The sequence below is a fragment of the Eptesicus fuscus genome, chromosome 10 (assembly GCF_027574615.1).
Source record: "Eptesicus fuscus isolate TK198812 chromosome 10, DD_ASM_mEF_20220401, whole genome shotgun sequence".
Lineage (NCBI taxonomy): Eukaryota > Metazoa > Chordata > Mammalia > Chiroptera > Vespertilionidae > Eptesicus > Eptesicus fuscus.
The window spans coordinates 41723153-41745773 of record NC_072482.1 but is presented as its reverse complement, the minus strand read 5'-3'; the positions used below and the strand labels follow the sequence as shown (position 1 = coordinate 41745773).

Here is a 22621-nt window from a genome sequence, read left to right as displayed (position 1 = left end):
GGCCGAGGGGCGTGGCGACGAGCCGGAAGCCACGCAGGGCCACGTCTGCGGGTTCCGAGAGCGTCCGAGTGGTGCCGGGCGCGCCGCGAGGCAGGCAGCTTCTCCGCCGGGCGCGGGTGCGGGCGAGTCTTCTTGGCCGAGGTGAGGGGGCCCCGAGGCTGGGCGGCGAGAGGGCACGTCGCGGTCCACGGGGCTTCGGCCGACCCGCGGGCTGGTGGGTGGGTTAACGGACTGACCAGCCTGCTGCGCGCGGGACACACCCACCCCCCGCTGTGCCTGGGAGCGGGGCGGGCCGGCCCGGGGGTCTCGCGCTGGGGCGGTGCGTCCCCCGGCCTGGGCGGGGGCCTCGGGGTCTCGGGGCCTCGGGCCGGGAGGAGAAGGGAGCAGCCTCGGTGCTGAAGAGGGAATGGAGGGGAGGGGACACAACTTTTTCAGAGTGGACGCTGTGGACTTGGAAGTACTTTTCATGAAGCTTTCACGTACCCATTCAAAGTAGTTTGAGCACGTAAAACGCATTAAGGGGTGGACGCATTTTATCTTAATAAGAAGAAGACTTTTTGGATTTGTAGGGCTGGTTTACGCCCTATGAATAACCGTGATACATTTACCCACTGGTCAATTTTTAACAAAATGTGTTCATGCTTGGGAAAGAGATTTGATCACTTTGGACCGAACTAAGTCAGCTTGGCGAACGCCAGCTTTTTTTTTTTTTTTTCCAACCGAACAAAACATTTTTTTTTTTTTACCATTTCCTTTAACTTTTGTTCATTGAAGCAATTAAGGACAATAAAGAAAACAAGGTACAGGCATACCTTATTTCACAGCGCTTAGCTTTATTGCGCTCCACAGAGGTATTTTACAACTTGAAGGCAGGGCCCTCCACCAGCAAAGAGATTGACTGGCTTCGTTGGCATTGCTTGTTTATGGCCTGGAACCGAACCGCTTTAGCTGCCGGGTGAGCCTGTGGTGGGGCTGGCAGCCGTGGGACTGCTGCTCTTCGCAGGGCGGATTGGAAATGGGGCCGACCCAGGGGCTGAGGAGTACCTGCGGCTGAGGTTGGAAGCCCCAAGTTCCACTTGGAATTGGAGCATTCCAGAGAAGGAAGTGGCTAAGTGGACTAAGTAAAGTTGTAGAGCTAAGGGGCGGTGTTTGATTTTTTTTTTAAATTAAAGGTAAATGGAAGATGTTACTTTCAGAGCTTGCTTTCCTCCCCCCTCCCTCCCTCCCTCCCTCCCTCCCTCCCTCCCTCCCTCCCTCCCTTCCTTCCTTCCTTCCTTCCTTCCTTCCTTCCTTCCTTCCTTCCTTCCTTCCTTCCTTCCTTCCTTCCTTCCTTCCTTCCTTCCTTCCTTCCTTCCTTCTCCGAGGGGATATGTTCATTAATTTGAGAGAGAGAGAGAGAGTAACATCAGTTGCCTCCCATATGCACCCAGCGGGATGGAACCGGCAACCTAGATATGTGCCCTGACCAGAACCAAACCCTAAACCTTTTTGGTGTGTGGGAGGGTGCTCCAACCAAGGGGAGCCACCTGGCTGGGCCAGAGTTTAATTTAGAAGTGTGTCCTGATTCTCCCTTATGAGACTGGAACAATCCCCTGTAAGGTATTGGAGAGGAAGGAGACTGTTACCCTTTGTTTTTCACCTGGGAATAGTCTCTGTAGGCTCGGTGGAATTACAGAGGAACTACACAGATTTCCCAGATATTTTGGATATGTAGGTCCAGTCCATTTGAGAGCATGACCTTGGGCTTTAGGGTCATCAGTTTCCCATCGTAAATTTAGCTTATTTAACTGAGGCCCAGGCTTAAGCTGTTCCACTTGTAAAATGAGGTGATTTTTGATCTTGTAGGAGTCTAGGAATCTTGCTGTGGAATCTTCATTTTAGTTGAGAGTGGACCATTTTAAATTCGACCCAAGTCCAGGGATATCCCTAGAGCCAAAATGGGAGATGAGTTGGAAATAATCTGACCTCTGCCCTGGAGTAGAAAATATAATTGGGGCAAGATTTTTTAGATACTACTAACTCCCAGGCTTATTCTGTCATTCTTTTCTCTCTTAAAAAATGGATCTTGGGGGGGTTTCAAAATGAGGCATGCCTATCAGTTTGGGGTGGCAGTTTTTTTGTTTTGTTTTGTTTATATATTTTATTGATTTTTTACAGAGAGGAAGGGAGAGAGATAGCCAGAAACATCGATGAGAGAAACATCGATCAGCCGCCTCCTGCACACCCTCCACTGGGGATATGCCCGTAACCAAGGCACATGCCGTTGACCGGAATCAAACCTGGGACCTTTCAGTCAGCAGGCCGATGCTCTGTCCACTGAGCCAAACCGGTTTCGGTGGGGTGGCAGTTTTTGAAGCAAATGGTCCTTGAAAGATTTCTTAATATGCCTGAAAAATATTCCTTAATCTTGTAGACATGGATTTAGATGCTATTACAAAACACTCAGCATTACATGCCAAGCCCAGTGGACTCATTCTTCAATATGGGACTGCTGGATTTCGAATAAAAGCAGAACATCTTGATCATGTCATGTTTCGCATGGGATTATTAGCTGTTCTTCGGTCAAAACAGACAAAATCTACAATAGGAGTCATGGTAACAGCATCACACAATCCTGAGGTAATGCATTTAGTTCTCGATAAAGCAAACCTTTATTTACAAGACCAAACCTTAATGTGTCTGAGCAGTTTGACCTAGTGTTCAAATTCTAATTCTAGGAATGGGCCATTACGTCTTTTTGTGCCTTTGGATGTGAAATAGCTTTTTCTTAATGAGTAGTCATATGGCTCATGATTCATTAGAGGGTGTGGAGAGAATGAAATGAGTCTGTTATTTTGGGGGGAGTGTCCACATTAGAGAAATAACAGAATGTCCTTCCAAATTAGTTGCCACAGTATCAGTAATAAAAAATCTTACCTCTCTCAGTTCAGAAATTAGAGAGATTAGAAGCAAGGTGGGGAAAGGGCAAACGTTTGCAAAGACTTAGTACATTTTGAAAAATTTCAGACAGGTTTTTTTAATAGCTAGGGAATAGTTTTCTGTTCTGAAGAAACAGCCAAACAGGAGGCTCCAGGATCCAAAAGTGAGCTCTGGACAAAATGTTGATGAGGCTCATGGTGTTGGTGTTTATGACAAGTTTTTATCAAAGTACTAGATGCCTGGTGCAGGAATTCGTGCACATTGAAAGGAAATTAATTAGAAGGTGGCACCTGGGGTGGCGCCAGAGCTTGAAGGGTGTCTGCGGAGTGAGCGGGATCCCTCCGGCAGGTGGAGTCCCTCGGCCTTGCCTGTGGGAATTGGGCCAAAACCAGCAATCCAACATCCCCTGAGGGGTTCCGTTGTGCGAGTTGGCACTCTGAAAAGTTGCTATCGCTCCACAGCTTCTGCGTTGAGCATCTGCCCCCCTGGTGGTCAGTGTGTATCATAGCTACCGGCCAGTCACTTAGCCTTTTATATACATAGATTCCTTTTGATACAACTACACTTTTATTCTGTGGCTCACTAATACAGGATGGGGCAAAAACAGTTGTGAGTATGCGAAACACAATATATTCTTGTGTTATTATTATTGTATTATTTTCCATACGAACAACTGTAAACCTACTTTTGCCCCACCATGTACATGATTTGAATAATATGCTTCTGTTTGGTTACTAGGGCATGAGATTTTTGCCTTTGTAGCTAAATCAAAAGTAAGTTAAAGCTATGTAGGATTGTGACTTCTTCCCCAAAACACGAGGACTTTGCTTGTCCACCTTCTAAATGTGCATTACTATAAATGCATGTCTAAATTGCCATAATTTATTAATGATTTGTAGGCAGGACCTCATATTTATTGCATTTCTTAAAACAATTCTGAGCTGTTTCCTTCAGTTGACATTCACTCTAAACCAGCAGTTGCCAACCTTTTTGACCTTATGGACCACCAGTGTCTGCGGACCACCCATTGGCTAACACTGCTCAAACTGTACTTTTTTCCCCCAGAAATTTGAGCAGGACAGAATTAGGAGTCAGTTTCAACTTCTGTGCCACCCACTGGTTGACTCAGTGGCCAGAATGTGCTTAGAATCTAAAGTCATAGTGAGAAGGACTCTAGGCCTCACTCTGCTCCAGCTGTGCCTTAGTTAGCGGGTGGTTAAAGCACAGATGGCGGCCATTTAAAGCTAGTGTAGTCTATTGGGTGAAAGAAGCAGATGGACTTGATGTTTTCATATCAGCACTGATGCTTCTTGGCTGTATGAACATAAGCAAATAACTTGATCTGAATCTTTGTTTTGTCAGATTAGAATAATAATGGGATCATGAGGTTGGTGTGTGGGGTCATGAAGATTTACTGAGCTTATGAGTATAAAACACCTAGTCTAGGTGGGGTCTGGCATTCAGTAAGGGTCACTGGTGAAGCTCTCAGCCATCACTGTCTTTTGTTGGGAAAAAACAGCTTGAGTTTACTCCCTCAACTCACCCTTTTGAATGTGCACAGATGGCTTATCAATCGTTTTTCTTTTAAGGAAGACAATGGCGTCAAATTGGTTGATCCTTTGGGTGAAATGCTGGCACCTTCCTGGGAGGAACATGCTACCTGTTTGGCAAATGCTGAGGAGCAAGATGTGCAGAGAGTGCTGCTGGACATCAGCGAGAAAGCTGCAGTGGATCTGCAGCAAGATGCCTTCGTCGTGATTGGTAGAGATACCAGGTGACCATCGAGTTAGTGGTGAAAGCAGCTTTGGGAACTCAGTAGAAGTGATTGTATCAGTCTTGGTACCCATGATAAATGGGAAGAAAGACAGAACTGCCCCGAGAGGCTTCTCCCCTGCCCGGCGTTTGTAGGAGACGCAGGAACTAGGTCAGCACTGCAGCTTGGGTTTTGGAGTCAGAACACCAGCTCCAACACTTACTATCCACTTGAACCTTTTGGAGCTTCCCTTTGCTCATCGATAAAATGTTGATGATCAGGCCTAATATAGGGTTTTTGTGAGGATTACATGAAATAATGTACCCAGAATAATATATTTCTTGGCACGAGAGAATTAACAAATGTCTCCCCCCTGTACTTCTAGATTTACTTTTTCCCCTATGGAGTAAGAACACATGATTTTAATTCATTATTTTTAGAGATTTATTTTATAATCCCGTGTTGTTGGCCCATATATTTATATTATTTTCCCATGCTGGAGTTCACTGTAAAATGTTAAGTTTATTTCTACAAATTTTTCATATTTGGCAGCTTTTACCTTCCTTTACAAAAATATTTTTGTAAAATGTTAGACTAAAAGTGTGCTTTGAAACAAGCATTCACATATACATAAGATCTGGTTTAAGCCAGAGATGCTTTCTAAAGGAAATTTTTACTCCATTTCCTATTGCCTTGCGCTGGTGTTTTACCCTTAAATGTGTTATCAGAGGGAATTCCAGCTACCACTGATTCCATGATCACTGGTATTTATAGGTAATAGAAATAGCCAAGTGACTTATGTTCTGAAGCAAATGATCTCACAATAAAGCCATCCCACATGTATTTGCCTCTTGCCTATTAACTAGTTGAAATGATACAGAACATCTTTTTCTACAAGGCAGTCATATAATGATCTTTATTTTCAGATAGGTAGATAATTTGTTCTGATGTTTTAAAATGAAAAGTGAGTTCTATATCCTTGATAGTTTAATGCCCAGTGCTGCAGTATTAGTTACTGTTCTTAGGCAGTATGTGTAGTTATTGTCAAACTTGACAAGGTATTTGGGTATGGGTGTAATTAGTGCATCCTTTATATCTGTTTTCTAAATTCATTTAAAAGCCAGTATCTTTCCAAGAAATAACATTGTAAAAGACTACTCATACTCTACCCAAATTATTTTTTTCAGAGTTTTCATACTTGACAGGTTTCAGTTCAAATACAATGAACTTATTATTCTGATATTTGTAGCACAAATTTCAGCATTAGCTTTCAGAACTAGCCACCTGTTGGTTTCTGGATGGGAGGTAATATTTTTCCCCTTTTCTCTCCTAGGCCCAGCAGTGAGAGACTTTCACAGTCTGTAATAGATGGCATCACTGTTTCAGGAGGTCAATTCCATGGTATGTAGTTATCTTAAGTTGTAAATTAATTTAATCTTTAAAAAACTTTTTAAAAAATGATAAAAGTAATACATATTTATTTTAGAAAGGTTTGAAAGTACAGATAAACAAAGTTTTTAAAAAATGAACTTTAGGATATAAAATACTAGTCTTTAAAATGAAAAAAAAAGTTTTCTGGGCATGCATATTTTATTTTATGTATACATTACATGTAGGAAACACTGATCTTAAACAACTGTCTTTAGTAAGGCTGAACTTCTTGATATAAAACTCCTTGAAGTTACTTGAAGAAGTCCATCCTGGGGAGTTTTTGTCAGTATCAGGTATTCATTCCCTAATGGCTGATCACATGTGGAATCAGCTGTTGCCTGTCATGTAGGGATGGAAAATATCTTTGGTCTACTTGTAATCATGACTTTAAGTTTTGACAGGTGGTTTGGGGTTTTTCCCCCTTATTTTTAACAAATGGGGAAGTATTAAATGCAACAAAATGGAGGCTAGAATCCTCTTCTTACATAGGTTGTGCCCCATGTGAATACAATGAACCCATTGTGCTTGGAGGTGAACTTTCCTAGTATTAGGTTGTTCTCATTTAAAAATTTCTTCTCTTTACCTTTCCGCCTCCTTTCCAGGTCCTGTGTCTACCCTGCCTTCACAGATAACCTGGCTTCTTCCAGTAGTACACCTAGATCACTTCTCTCTTTGCTCCTCTAGTCGTTACTTCACCTACTGCAGGCCAGTCTCCATCCTTGCCCCTCCAGTGAAATGCCTCCTGACACTTACCTGAATTCTAATTGTCAAATCCAGTGGGTGTTATAAAAGTGGGGATTTTTAACCTGGGCCCGGGACCTGCGGGGGGTAATGGGGGTTGGTTAAGCTGCCCACACCCTGTGTCCCTGTTAATACAGTATGCAGAGTGTTGCCTGCACACACACTTAGTTTCTAGGGAGAGGACTCATAGTTTTTGTGAGATACTCAAAGGGATCTGCAACCTAAAAATAACTTTGAATTTATGTTTTGGAATTATTATTTCAGTCTATGTCTTGGCAGCTGTCCATAATTTGGCCTCCCTCTTTCTATAAGCTTCCGCTTCCTTGGCCACTGTTCCTTTTGGTCTTCTCTGTGGGCTCCTCTACCCTCTCTCTTAATGTGGCCATTCTTCGTTTCTCTCTCTCACTCTGCCTGATGTCTGAGAGACATAGCTCCAGCTACGTGTATTCTTTTATTTACTCATTTATTTATTCATCAAACATTTCTGAATGCCTGTTATGTACAACCCTTCAGTAGTCTTTATTTCAACCCAAAGTAAGAAACCCATTTGGTATCATGACGTGTGTATGTGTGCTTGTATATATAGCTGAGATAAAAGTTTCCATGCATACTACTTACCCGTACTACACGATATGCATTTATCTATTGCTTTAGAAAATACAGACATGCTGATGTGTCTAAGAGGATTTCATGACCCCCTCAATGGCTCAGCCTGCAGTGTGCAATGCTGCCCCCATTAGGTGGCTGCCCTGCTTTACACTCACTCTGCCCAAAACTGTGTTCTTCCTAAAATGGTTATTTTCAACACTTTGATTCTATCTCTAGAAGCATCACTTTTTTACTGTTTTAGTTTAAAAAATGAGTTGTTTTTTTTTTAACCTTTCCTTCATTTCTCTCTTCAGCTTGAGTGTATTTCAGGAAACAAAAGGTTAATGGAGCTACAGCACAGGGAGCATTGGGGGAAGCTCGTGGAGGATAAGATTAGGGAGGTGAGCAGGGCCAAGTCATTCCAGGCCTTATAGGTCATGCTAAAGAGTTGGGTTTTAGTGCAGATGCAGTGGGTCTCCACTGAAGGATTTTAAGGCCGTCACTCTGGCTATTGTGTAGCGAGAGATAGGAAGGTCGTAAGAAAGAAAAAGAGACAGCGAGGAAACTGTGCAGAAGTTTGTACAAGAGTAATGATAGCAAGAGAAATGGAAGAACTTGAAATTAACATTTAATCCAAAGGATTTTGTGATGTGAAGAATGGCTTCTATGTTTCTGGGTTGATCAGTGGAATAGAGGGGTTATGCTTTTTAACTGTATATAGTCATTTAGTGAATGTTTATTTGGTAATTTTGATATTGGTCATAAAATTTGTTTCATCCTTTAGTATGCCTTTTGAAATAGTTTTTCTCCTCCTTATACAGTTCCCTTCCTTAGACTTAAGCTTTTACCTATTTTGGGGGGTTCCTCCATCTCCTCTCATCTAATCCTTATACCACAGCCAAGAACTTAAAATGACTTTTCGCCTTCAGTGCAAACTCTAGTGTGTGACTTTGAAGACGGTTGACAGATTTCGTGAATGAATATTTATTGGATACTGGCCTATCTCTGCTATCTATTTCTCCTGTTCCTTGCTCATGTTGCCTCTTTTTGTGTGTTTAGATGTTTTACTATAAGCTATTTGTTTTCTTGAAAAACAAATTATTTGTGGGACATTTTTGAGGTTTATGGTGAAGGCAGAGTTTAATGTTTGCTTCTGCTGGGAGTACTACCTGGCCGGTTGATGACATGGTTCTTTGATGACAAGGTTCTCTTAGACCCGTGTGGGTATGGGAGTTTGGGTTGGAAATCCATGGGAGGCCTGTGATTGTGGTTATGTTCTTTAGCCGTGGGTTTTCCCTCTGCTGTGCTGAGTTCTAAGACAGCTTTTCTGGGAGGAGACTTTTGACTTTTTTTTTTTACTCCTCACCCGCGAAGTTTATTGATTTGAGACAGAGAGAAACATTGATTGGCTGCCTCCCGTAGCCGCCCTGACCAGAGTGCTAGCCCACAACCTAGGTAGGTGCCCCAACTGGGAATCAAGCCTGCCACCTTTCTGGCGTACAGGGCGACACTCCAGCCAACTGAGCCACCCAGCTGGGGCTTGACTCACTTTTGTTTTTTTAATTATTTATTGTTGGAAGTATTACATATGTTCCCTTTTCCAAACCCCGTTGTCCTCTCCCAGCCCTAGCCTTCATGCCCTCAACCCCCACCCCCTGCATTGTCTGTGACCATTGGTTATGCCTCTGTGCATACAAGTTCCTTGGTTGATCTCTTCCCCTCCATGACTCACTTTTGATTCACTTTGACTCACTTTGCACTGAAGAATAGTCCTCTGGGGCCTCAGCTTTTTGAGGGCCTGGCCTTCATCTGGGTTCCCCCTTTTAGACCAACATGGACTTTTTTTGCACTGAAAACCATAGCTCAATGTCAAGTTTTGAGGAATGCCCAGAGAATAAAACTCGTTTCCTTGACTCTAATTGTGGAGTTCTTCTATTTAAATAGATTTTGGCCTACTTCCTCTATACCTTGTTGGTACTGCATTTACTTTTAAAAATAAATTTTTAATCTAGCATTTCTGGTTGTTTGTAGGAGTGTTCGTCTGAATTACGTAGTTTTCAATGTTATTGGAATTATAACTCAATTACAACTTTTTTTTGTACTGCTCTGTTGTTTTTTTATTGTCTATACTGAGTGATTTCGTTATCAGTAGTTCATATTTCTTTTAGAATTGAGTTGGTGTTCAAAGTGTATTTTTTTGTAACCACCAAACAGTTAACTGAATTTGGACACTATCTACCTGGGGGTAGTGCTTGATCCTACCTCAGTCCCATAAGACTGCCATCCTGCCACCTACTTCACATCCCAGTCATCTTGGCTTCTGACCATTCGAGAGGTTCACACAACCCCCTCCTTGGGTTGGGTTAATTTGCTAAAGCAGCTCACAGAACTCAGAGAAGCATTTTACTGACTAGGTTACTAGCTCATTATAACAGATTTAACTCAGGGACAGCTAGGTTGAAGAGATGCGTAGGGCGAGGTGTGTGGGGAGGGATTCAGAGCTTCCATGCTCTCTGAGCATGCCAGTCTCCACATGTTCACCAACCGGAACGTTGGCCTTTTGGTCTTTTGAGTTTTTATGGAGGCTTCATTACATTGGTATGAATGACTAAATCATTGGCCATTGGTGACTGAGCCCAATCTGTAGCTTCTCCAGCCTCCCTCTCTGAAGTTGGGGGTGGGGCAAAGGGCTGAAGGTACCAACCCTTTAATCACGTGAAATCAGCCTCCATGCTTAGGTACATAGGGGCTTTCCAAATGTCACCTTTTTAAAAAAAAAATCCTCAAGCAAGGATATTCTTTCAATTGCTTTTTTAGAGAGTGTGGAAGGGAGGGAGTGGAGAGAGAGGGGCGGGGGAAAGAAGCATCAATATGAGAGAGGCATATCAATTGGTTGATATCCCCAATCGGGCCTGGGATTGAACCTGCAACCAAGGTGCATGCCCTTGGAATCTAACCTGTGACTGACTCTTCTGTGCCTGGGCCAGAGCTCTAACCACTGGACACACCGACCAGGGCCCAAATAACACTTTTTCAAGGTAATAAAAGACATCATATTGCTCTCTTTGCTTAAGAAATTACAGGAGTTTAGAAGCTCTGTCAGGAATAGGGACAAAGACCAAATACATATTTCTTACTATAAATTACAATGTGACATGCACTTGTAATGATTTCAGTGGATATTTGTGCTTTTTAAAATTTAGCATTTTGTGTTTTCTGAACTGTATTTTGTCACCTTCAGTTCCTTCCGTATGAATCCATTTAAACTTTTTTAAAAAATCAATAAAATATATTTAAAAGAAAGAAATGTGGTACATTGCTTTCCTTCATTCTGTGACAGATTACGGCTTGCTGACAACGCCGCAGCTGCACTACATGGTGTACTGCCGGAATACCCAGGGCCAGTATGGAAAGGCAACCACAGAAGGTTACTACCAGAAGCTCTCCAAGGCCTTTGTGGAACTTACCAAACAGGTGAAAACTTGAATGTTAATTACATAGTTTGTCACTTCTCCTTTTTCCAAAAATTCGGCATATCATTTTCTTTACAGGACTACACAAGGTCTGGTCCTCGTATCCTAACTGTGTGTTGGCATTTACTTGGCAAGGCATGTAACACATCCTTAGATCACTGAGGGAACAAACATGGTGGTTTTCTTGTGGTTATAAGTATTCATTCAGATGAGTTTATTCTTAAGTAGGTGCTATTGATATCACACTTGAGGCATCTTACTGTTGAGATTTTCTTGTTAAGGGAATTGGCATGTTAAACCTGGATGAGATTTGAGGAGTGTAATTCATTTGATCAATATATATTGAGTGTATGTTATTGTCAGGCACAGCAAAAACAAAGCCCTTGCTCTCATAGAATTTATATTCTGGGATGAGGGTGGGTAGGAGAGGAGACTGACAATTAGAAAAAACAAACAAAAATGCCGAGTGGTGTTAAATGCTGTGAAGAGAATGACAGATGTTTTACTGCTCATTCCCACCTTTGAAAGACTGTCATGTGATATAGACTATATTACTTTTAAGGGACCTGCTTTATTGAGGCTAAATCTAATAAAGCTTGACAAAAAAAAATTCTGAGATGTTCTAAATTAAATTACATTGCCCAGAGAGTGAAAGAAACACAGCAGTTAGCCTATTAACAGCTGTGGACCAGCTAACAAGAGACTGTTCACATTAACAGGTGTCTATGGGAACTTCAGATTAATTTCCAGGTGCTATTTCTGCAATTATTCTAGAGAGAGAATAGCCGGGCATTTTTGAACCTCAGGAGCCTCTGCTTATTTAACATGAACTTCCTACTTGCCCATAACCTATCCAAGGGAGCAAACACTTCTGATTTGGACTCTGTGCCTATCCAGAACTGGCCCGCTTCACTTCTCCCATCCCTTTGTTTATAGCTAATGTAAATCTCTGCAAAACCGCTTCCATCTTTCTTCCCCGTATGTGATGTATATAAACACTTGCAAAACTCTGGGATGACAGTGGTCATGTCTGTCTGTTCTATCGAGCTATGCTGCTGGGGTTTTAGACTCTAACCCTGAGAGCAGTCCTTTTTTTTCTAGCAATGACTAATAAACCTTTTAAAAAAGACTTTTCAGCTGCTGTGAAACTAAATTTTTTAACAAACTATTTCCATAAGTCATTCAATCATTGAAACTGTTCCTGTGTCAAAGTGTTCAAAAAGGGGTATTTTAAAATTTTACTTTGATGTTTTATGATTTTCATCTGAATATGTGTGCCCTTTTGTGTCTTGGTTTAAAATAGATGAGCTAATTGAAATAATGGAAGATGTTTACATATACGTATGCATGCCTTATGTTTCACTCTTATCTTTAGAACTTGAGATTTTCCTCCGTGTCTTTCGTTTAAGGCTTTCTGCAGTGGTGACGAATGTCTATCACTTAAGGTTGACTGTGCAAATGGCATAGGGGCCCTGAAGCTGAGAGAAATGAAAAACTACTTCTCCGAGGGGCTGTCAATTCAGTTGTTTAACGTTGGGACTACAGGGAAACTCAATCATTTATGTGGGGCTGACTTTGTGAAAAGTCATCAGAAACCTCCACAAGGTATGTAAATTTGTTTTTGGAGTTTTGAAACCAATCTCATTTATAAACAGAAGTGGCCAAATGAGAAGTCATGCATTTAGTCTTTGTGTCACTTGTAGACATCTGGGCACCTTCCTACTCATCAGTGCCATTCCAAACATGGACTGCTCTGCCTGTGAGTCACAGGACTCCTGCAGCGGGTGCAGTGGGAAAGCAAAATCAGAAATTGGTAATCTGGAGGGCTTGTTCACACACTGATTCCTGGGCTCTCCCACCGAGTTTCTGAATCTGTAGGTCTGCATAGGGTTTGTACAGCACAGGAATTTGCATTTCTATCAAGAGCCCAGGGCTTTTTGATGCTGGTCTGGGGACCACACTTTGAGAATCACTGATCTAAAGAATAGCAATAGTTCAGTAGCATTGTTTTTCATCTTATTGAATTAGACACACTATGGAAAGAGAATGCTCCTGCTGAATTACATGTTTCCAAAATCAGTGTTTTCCACAGTGGGCATGTTAGGAGGGAGAAATGTTCTTCAGATTGTAGTTGTAGTAAGAGATTTTTATATTTAGCTGCATTAGATTCAAAATTGTTAGCCTGGTTTGCAGATTTGTTTTGTTTGATCTGTGTGTCTGTGTGTTTAATTGCATTAGTTGCCAACATTTATTTTTATTAATTTTTGTTTATTGATTTTAGAGCGATATCGACTTGTTGTTCCACTTATTTATGCATTCACTCATTGATTCTTGTGTCTTGACTGGGGATTGAATACTCAACCTTGATGTATTGGGATGATGCTTGAACCAACTGAGCTACCTGGCCAGGGCCATTTTTAAAATGCTTTGATTTCACTTAAATATTGGAATCTGTCTTCTCTTTACCTCCTGTCACGTGGACTGGCTGCAGTGGAATGGCTCCTCCCTAAGACAGGACTGCATTCTTCAGAATTCTACAGACCTTATCTAGTGGCTTCTCACATTAACATCACTTTATGCCTTACTGTAGTAAGCATTTAAATTTTCAGTTTAACCAATTTAAGCTCTTTCATTGATTGCTAGTTTTGACTATTACTTTACCTGCAGTTCAGTTCTCAAGCCCTGATCTATCCATTCACTAAATCATGAGCTCTTTTTCTCTTGCTGTAGGCACTGGGGCTATAGTATGAACAAACCATAGGCCCTGACTTTCATGGAGCTTGTGTTGTACCCTGTAGTCAATCTTAAATTCATATTCACTGCCTAGTTGCTTCATGTTGCATTGGCAATATGTTAATGTCCTTATATCTAATAAATTTGTAACAGTTGCAAATTACAGAAACCATTTCTCTCTCATGGGCTATAATTGTTTTGTTTTTTAAAATATATTTTTATTGATTTAAGAGAGGAATGGAGAGGGAGAGATAGAAACATCAGCCTTTTGTTACTGATGGTGTGAAAAATAAATCATTCCTTATCTGAATTAAATCAAAGCACATACCTCATCTGTTGCTGATTATTTTTTATATGTAAAGGACATAATAGGACTAGATAAATTGCATTCAGAAATACCTGTAGCTTTTAAGCAACTATATGGGAACCTGTGTTGCCAAACCAGCTGGCTTATAAAGTGGAATATTTTTTTTAGCATAATGTCAAGTTCAGCATAGATAGATTTTGAATGCTTCTTTTTCAGTAAGCTGTGAATTTACCCTGTAAAAACTACCAATAAGCCTGCATACTGTTTGAAGATTAAGACACTGGTTTTTATTTGCAAGGATAATTTTAACTATTTCTTGAATAATCATAGTGGACATGTTTACATGTAACACATAAGACCAGCTGTGATCATACTGTAGTGAAAAAATTTCCTCTTATAACTAGAATAAGAAAAAAACCTAAAACTTTTAATATTGAGTTGTATTCCGGTATTTTAGACTGAAATGCATTTTTAATTATTCTGTGTACTAGGAATAGAAATGAAACCCAATGAAAGATGCTGTTCCTTTGATGGAGATGCAGACAGAATTGTTTACTACTACTATGATGCAGATGGCCACTTTCATCTCATTGATGGAGACAAGATAGCAACACTCATTAGTAGTTTCCTTAAAGAGCTCCTGTTGGAGGTATGGCAGGGAGTGATTGGCTGCCCTTTAAAACTAGACTTACTGGTGAAATAGTTCTATAGCATCTATAGCAGTCAGTTGAATGTCTAAAAGGCACAATTTATGGAAAGTTCCTTACATGTGTGACTGGAAAATACAAAAAGATATGGTTATTCTAGACATTTCAACTTTGGAGAACTGGTTTTGGAATCCGAAGTTACTCTTTGCTTCCTTATATTGGCAAAGTTTTATGATTTGAAGCTTTATGAAGTTTTGAATTCTTCATAACTGACACTTTAATAATGGAAGTTCCACCATAAATCCCCAAAGCCTCAGGCTTAAACAGGAAATATCATCTTCAGAGATTTGTTTTGATCTTTTGGAAATCTCTGGCTAGCCTTATAGGATGAATGGGAAGTAATTATTATGATCTGGAAAAGATATACTTCAACAATTCAATAAATACTTTTATTTAAAAAATCAAGAAACCACAGGTTTCTTTATAAAAGATTCCTTGTAGAATTGTTTTAAATAGTGCCCAGAAGTATTTTAGCTTTTTTTCTGGCCTATATGTAAATTTTGATTGAGTCATTTATGTATTGCATAAAATAAAGCACGGCTGAATTTGTTGATCACTTTGTATCCTTTAGAACGTATGTTTGCTTTTGTAGTGTTTTTGCTTTAGATGCATGGTCATTTCATTGTTGTTGTCTAGATTGGAGAAAGTCTGAATATTGGCGTTGTACAAACTGCATATGCAAATGGAAGCTCAACACGATATCTTGAAGAAGTTATGAAGGTACTGAACCATTTCCATTTTCTGGCAGTTCCTTAATTCCTTTGTAAGATATTTCTGTGTGGAAAATAATAACCTCATAAAAATGAATAGGTTGTTGTGCATGAAGCTGAGTCTTTGTCCATGTGAGGCTAACTACAAATTACAAGAAAAAATTAAATTGTTCCTGATGCAAAAAGAGGGACTTTCTTTGTAGCCTTTTAGCAGATTGACTGTGATGTGTATCACTAATCTGGCTAATGCTTATTCAGTAATAAAACTGTCTTCTTACTCTTCTTCTGTGGAGAAGTTTTCTGGGTTGATAGATTCTGTTTCTAATTATTTCCCCAATGTCCACCAGATGACCACCATCTGTATGACACTGCTCTAAGTCTTAAGAGGTTCATGGCCAAAATTGGGTCTGTTTGCCTTGTCTCTTTTTCTCACCAGCTACTGCAATCTTTTCTAACTTTTGTGTATCCCTTTTTAAGTTCCTGCATTTTGCTATTTTTGCCTTGCCATTCGTTTTAAAGTAGGAATGGTGAAGCCAGGTTCCTGTAGTATCTGGATAGCTGAAGTAAATGAGTACAGTGGGCAGGTGAGGACTAGGAAGAGTGTGCCCAAGCCAGCTGTGAGGAGCTGAAACAGAAATTTTCATGTGAATTTCTGACTTTTTATATCTTGGCAACTGATATAAATTTAAGAATAGTGAGCAGGCAAAATACAACTCATCTGGAGGCTGGAGTTTGAGATCTGATTGATTTCAGGGTGGGGCAAAAGTGGTTTACAGTAGAGTTACTCAAGGGACTTCCATCAGGGGCCCAATTGCCTACTTTTCACAGGGATTTTCAGTATTCAGGTGGTTGTTTTAGTATTTTAATTCCTATTTTCTATCTTAAAAATCCCTTATAGATAAGACACCCTGTTTAAGAAACTGAATACATCAGAAACTGTTACTTTTCAACCATTTTCTAATAAATTAAATACTTTTAGCTCTAATGATTCTTGAGGCTTCCTAAATCCAATCAAATGCCCATCTTATTTGATCTTAATCTTTTTGTATTTTTGCACTGTCAAGACTTTAACCACTGTTGCCAGTCCAACCACCATAATTTCTTACTGGGATTAATCGTAGAAAACTCCTAACGGCCCCCTCTTAAGCTGAGGGTTAACAAACAGTGGTCTGTGGGCCAAATCCAGCCTGCCCCATTTATAAAGGTTTATTGGAATACAGCCATGCTAATTTGTTTTTGTGTTGTCTGTGGCTGTTTTCACAGATAATGAGAGTTGAGCAATTGTAACAGAGACAATGTGGTTGCAAAGCCTAGAATAATTGGCCTTTTATAATAAAAGCTTGTAAACTTCTACTCTAAGCCACTCTTCATCCTGTAGCTAAACTGAGCTTTCTGTACCAGATCATGTCCTCCATCCTCATCTCTCTCGCCTTGCTTTCCCCTTGTTTTTGTGCTTCTAAGTGCCTTCTCTTACCACTTTGGTTTTAACTGCTTTGTCTTCCTCTCTAGATTAAGCTCCAGGTTTTGTTCCCTATTGTATCCCTGAATAGTAGGTACACAATGAATTTGCTGATTGAATAATTGCTGTTATTATTTTTTAATATGTTATAGGTACCAGTCTATTGTACTAAAACTGGTGTAAAACATTTGCACCACAAGGCTCAGGAGTTTGATATTGGAATTTATTTTGAAGCAAACGGGCATGGCACAGTAAGTTCTCTTAAATAATTACAACTTTAGCTGGCACTATTTTTAATGATGGGGATTCTATATCTGGTTAGTAATAGGTAAAATTCTTTGTTGAAATTACTGGGATGGTAATAGAATTTGATTATTTGGTTGATCTTCCTTTGAGAGTGAAGAAATAATGCTGATTTGTTCTTATAATATAGTTACTTATAAGAATGCACATCTTAATTTTTTAATAAGCTGGTTGTCTATACATCATTTAAAAATATTCTATTCAACTGGCCATAGGTGGTAAAAAGTATAGTAGGTGTGGTAAATTGAAAAGTGTTGGATAGCTTGAGGATTAAGTTATAAACAACTGGAAATGTAATTAGCAATAAGCATATACTTTTTTTATAGTTCTCTTAGCAGACAGAATGTTTTTAAAAGTTTTTTGAGATATAATTCACCTGCCATAAAACTCACAATTTTAATGTGTAAAAATGGTTTTTAGTATAGTCATAAAGTATATAATTTTTCTTTAGATGTTTTTACACTTTACCTCATTTCATAAATAGATTTGAGGTGCCCAATACAAAAAGTTATCTAAGTCAAATAATTTTCCTCATGAATTTCAAAATTGGTTTCTAGAGGCAATGAATGAAAGTAGAAGGAAAATAAGTTCTTAGAAAATACAACTAAAAGATAACTTCAGTGATCTAATGCAGAGGTTGGTGAATGAACATGAAGGGTAGATAGTAAATATTTTAGGCTTTGGGGCTATAATGTCTCTGTTACAACTGGTCAAACAAGTGACCATATCTGCACCTCAGTTTACCAACAAATAAGTATTTTAGCAAGTGGCTGAGCCTGGTACGCTGCTGCTCCTCAGTAGTGGGCATCTGATGAAGGCACTAAAATCATGGGAAAGGCATTTCAAAATGACAGAAATCTTGAGGAACGTGATGTATGTTGTAATAAATAGTTATGGCACTATTTGCCACAATGTGATATAGATGAGTGGAGTGCACTTTCTACTTCTGCCTAGCTTACAGTGTTAATTTTAGGAAAAAAGATACTAGTTGCAATGAATTATGTACTTCAGGTAAAATGGGTACAGATCCACCTAAGAAACCTGGTTGCACAGAGCAGATTTAGCTGGCTGAGGGACAAACATAATGAACCCATTTGGGTGATCACCTTTGCTAAGGTGGTATTTTATTTGTAATCAGCTCTTTAAATGTTGACAACCAGTTTTATAATCCATAAAGGACCTTTTTTCTCCTTAGTAATATCTTTTGGGTTTTGCTTTGATCTTACATTAATTCCATACATTGTAAAGCTGCCTTTATTTTTCCCCTCAGTTTCTCCAGATTCATTGAGAATTTCAAAAGCAGTTTAGCATGATAGTACTTATGACTGGGCCTGCGGTAGTTTTGTGATTGTGTATGCTCTCATTGCAGGTGTTGTTTAGTAAAACTGCTGAAATGAAGATAAAACAGCTAGCAGAAGAATTAGAAGATAAGAAAAGGAAAGCTGCTAAGATGCTTGAAAACATTATTGATTTGTTTAACCAGGTTAGAACTGATGGGCTGGTGGGGTCTTGGTTACTTTCACATTTTTCATAAAGAAGGTGGACAGAATAGTGGGCTGTATAAAAATTTAAAGTGGTGAAGTCCTGCAAGCTTCCTCACAACCATGGCGCATGCAGTGGAGATTTACACTGAAATGCCCATGACAGAACATTGTAGTGCTTCCCTTGCCCTACATTTTTTGATGAAAAATTTCATTAGATTCAGCCTCTGAGTGTGTGTGTGTGTGTGTGTGTGTGTGTATTTATATATATATATATATATATATATATATATATATATATATATATGACTAATTATGTTTTTTAAAACCTATTTTCTCAAAATTCAGGAAGAACAACCAGTTGTCTCGTGGGTCAGACTGGGTGGGATTGGAGTGTAGCTAATGGCAGTGGAAGAACAAGCAAAGCAGTGGAAGTAACATTTGAGCATCTTGCACATTTTGGGCACTTTACATACTGCATTGTATAATCCTTGCTGTAACACAGGGAGAAGGGTTATTATAATTGTCATTTTATATATGAAGAAACAAAGGCTTAGAGCTAATAAGTGGCAGAACATGGCTTCAACTTCAAATGTGTCTTACACCAGAGCTCCTATTTCTTCACGTCCTTGCATGATGCCTTCCATACGGTATATCTCAAAAGGGATCTAGTTATAAAGAAAAATTTGAGTTAATGCTGGAATCTTAAGAGTTATGTAATTTCATTTTATAGCTAAGGAGGAAGATGAAAGGCAAGTTTTTCAAGAGCTAGTTTGTGTTTCCCTCAGTATTTAATTTATACACACCAGTTAATGTTGCTGCATAGGGGGAGGAGCAGGAAGCACCAGAAACTTCGTTTTCTAAGACACATTCACATCTAATCTTTCCTTGTAGTTGAATGGTTCCTTCCATCGTCTTCTATCTTGCAGGCAGCTGGTGATGCTATTTCTGACATGCTGGTGATCGAGGCAATCTTGGCTCTGAAAGGGCTGACTATACAACAGTGGGATGCTCTCTATACGGATCTTCCAAACCGACAGCTCAAAGTTAAGGTGTGAGCAAGATTTTAAAATTCTTTTTAAAAAATTAAAACCTATTATTTCAAATCTCACTATATAAAAATGTTCCCCAAGTGTTTTGTATTTCATTCTAAACATAAATATTACATGGAAAATAATGCCTATATCACCTGTGTTTTTTCATATCTTTAAAGATTACAGAATAATTCTTAACCATTCTATTGTTTGAGAAGTATTTGGTTCCCAAAATCTATTATAATTGTATATCACTGAAAAATTATGGAAAACTTAAAACATACATATAGAGAGAACAAAATAATGAACCTCTGTATACCCAGCTTTGGTAGATTTTAAGTGGTGCCCTCTACATTCTCCACATCCCCATATTATTTTGAAGCACATCCTGGATAGCCTATCATTTCGAGTAAAAATAGTTCCTCAGGCTAGATGCTGAGTAGACTCTGTGGGCTCAAAGGGAGAGAATTTTTAAAAGGCATTTAAGATAAATGGCTAATTGATTTCCATGTAGATTTATACCAGTTTACACATTCACTACCAGAGTTCACAGAAATAGCTGCGGATTGTTCAGATTAGTTTGGGGCACAAGGAGATTCTCATCATGATCCTCTTACATAATAGGTAATTAAAAAGCGTAAGTGGCAACCTAAGATAATTTGATCAGTGACTTAAGTCATATGGTATTTATTGGCCGTTATTTTAGTGGTAATTAGCTATAAGACAGTATGTGGAAATGTTATTTCTTTTTGTTAAAGGTAATTCTTTGTAGACTGAAGAAACAGAAAAAAAGTTGAAATCAACAACCCTGCTTTTGGCAGAAATAATTATAAAATTTTAATGCAATTTCATTGTATGCTTAATTTGATACTTTACTTTCTGTGCTGTACTTTGTGTACAAGAAGCTGAAATGTAGCTCTGTTATTGTTAAATTGAAATAGGAATGAAATTATAATAACAAGCATTTCATGCTTGTGCATAGGTTGCAGACAGGCAAGTTATTAGCACCACGGATGCTGAAAGGAAAGCAGTCACACCCCCAGGACTACAGGAGGCAATCGATGACCTGGTGAAGAAGTACAAGCTTTCCCGAGCTTTTGTCCGGCCCTCTGGTACAGAAGATATAGTCCGAGTATACGCAGAAGCAGACTCACAAGTAAGCTGATAGTTTTATTGAAAAAATGTGCAGTGAGAACCCAATAATAACAGGTAGTGTGGGGTGGTAGTAGGAAGTGAAAATTACTTTAATAGTGTTGCAGTGTCACTGTGATAATTAAGCATTTAATGTCTGAGATTTGTTTATGGAGCCTTTAAGTTCATATAAAAGTCATATTTATAATTGTGGCATGAATAACTAATAGGTACTTAGCTTGACACATGTTGAACTATTATCTGTTTTTTTTTCCTATAAAAACATAATCCCTGTTGTTTCATGAAAACAATTACGATTGCGGTCCATTTCTGAAATTCATGTTTGACTCTCAATTTGTTTTTTTGAAGTATTTCCTTTAATACAGACAGCCTTGTTCTGTGCTTTTGCTGTTTTTGTGATAGGGTCAAGTCTTTGTGATCTGGATATTAATAATTTGCCCTCTCACACATCCTTTTCTGTCACTTTAAACCCTTGATAAAAATATTTGCATAGTGAAGGCAAAATAGAGTCTATTGAATAGGGGCTCAGAAGGAGACATTTTCCATTAATGTATACTACATTAGCTGGCAGCTTTTCTGCAGAAGCCTTAGGCCATCCCAGAATCCTATATAATGAAAGCCTAATATGCTAAGTGTCTGATCATCCGTTCAACCAATCAAAGCGTAATAAGCTAATGATATGCTAAGGCCGGTTGACCAGTCACTATGACATTCACTGATCACCAGGGGGCAGACGTTCCGACCAGTAGGTTAGCTTGCTGCTGGGGTCCGGCTGCCCTGGAGCCTTCCCCCAGCCCTGATCGTGCACTAGTGGGGTCCCTTGGCCTGTCCTGCGCCCTCTCAATCCGGGACCCCTCTGGGGATGTCAGAGAACCGGTTTCAGCCGAGGGATCCTACTGATGCACGAATTCATGCACTGGGCCTCTAATATAAAGAATAAATACCCCTGGCAGGGTGAAGAGAGGCTATCTGGGGCCTTAAGAGTTACTTACTCTTAGGATAATTATGGCTGTGTTTTGCCTTTAAGGACTATGTTTTATTAAATTTTATTCAGTTTTGGAATAACTATAATCTGATTTGATTAAGAACTTACCTTATTTGGGAGACTTTGACTTGTTTTCCGTGTGTTTAAGGTGGTTAGAATTTGCTACTGAAAGATGAAAAAAAGTTTTCATTTGAATTTGTTAGTGAAACCAATCAGGAAGCTCCCTCCCCTTCCCTCAGGGTTAGCTGCAAGTAGTCTTTCCCATCTAATCCCTTTTAATGTAATTTTCAGGAAAGTGCCGACAGCCTTGCACATGAAGTGAGCTTGGTGGTATTTCAGCTGGCTGGAGGGGTTGGAGAAAGTCCCCAACCAGGTTTCTGAAGACAATTTTTACATTCTTGAGAGACTGGACTTTTAAAAGGTTTTTATAGAACGGTAATGCCATTATTGTGACAAGTTCAAACACATCTATAATCAATGTTTACTGCACCTTAATGGATTGTTTTTCTTAAACACTACCAGAATAATTCTTTAGAAACAGCTAAGCCTTACACTTGTTAAATTCGTGGGTTTTTTTTTAATGAAACTTACCTCTAGTTTCAGTCTCACTAATGTAAAATATTGGGGCTTACATATATGATTCAACTAACTTTATAATGTGTGTTGGGAAGAAATCATGAGGGCTGCTGGAAAATTAAATCTTATTTATTAGCAACATGTTGGAATGTCTTTTCTGTTGCCATTACCTAACTAACTAGGATGTTGTTTGCAGTCAGTTGTTCTCCAGCAAAGTCTTCAGAGTGATTTTTAAGTGACTTACCTCTTCAGTTACCATCATCAGGAGC

General features: G+C 39.4%; 1 protein-coding gene across 5 annotated transcripts; it reads left to right on the top strand.

Moving 5' to 3' along the window:
* Positions 1 to 56: 56 nt before the first annotated feature.
* On the top strand, positions 57 to 22493 carry PGM3 (phosphoglucomutase 3). Of its 5 annotated transcripts, XM_028126872.2 has the most exons (13): positions 57 to 141; positions 2414 to 2619; positions 4509 to 4693; positions 6006 to 6073; positions 10773 to 10906; positions 12315 to 12510; positions 14437 to 14594; positions 15289 to 15372; positions 16974 to 17072; positions 18494 to 18607; positions 19535 to 19657; positions 20622 to 20795; positions 22068 to 22493. In XM_028126872.2, exons 2-13 carry the CDS (start codon positions 2416 to 2418, stop codon positions 22155 to 22157), a joined length of 1629 nt encoding a protein of 542 aa, XP_027982673.1. In that variant the 5' UTR covers positions 57 to 141; positions 2414 to 2415; the 3' UTR covers positions 22158 to 22493. The 5 variants fall into 5 exon arrangements, with proteins under 5 accessions (XP_027982673.1, XP_054577922.1, XP_027982868.1 ...); XM_054721946.1 differs by lacking the exon at positions 2414 to 2619 and having other exon boundaries at positions 63 to 141; XM_054721947.1 differs by lacking the exons at positions 10773 to 10906; positions 12315 to 12510.
* Positions 22494 to 22621: the final 128 nt, after the last annotated feature.

Coding starts and splice junctions, on each gene's coding strand:
- PGM3 (XM_028126872.2), top strand. CDS start 2,416: ATGGATTTAGATGCTATTACAAAACACTCAGCATTACATGCCAAGCCC. Junction 6,074..10,772: donor TTCAGGAGGTCAATTCCATG/GTATGTAGTTAT, acceptor ATTCTGTGACAG/ATTACGGCTTGCTGACAACG. Junction 19,658..20,621: donor ACCGACAGCTCAAAGTTAAG/GTGTGAGCAAGA, acceptor GCTTGTGCATAG/GTTGCAGACAGGCAAGTTAT.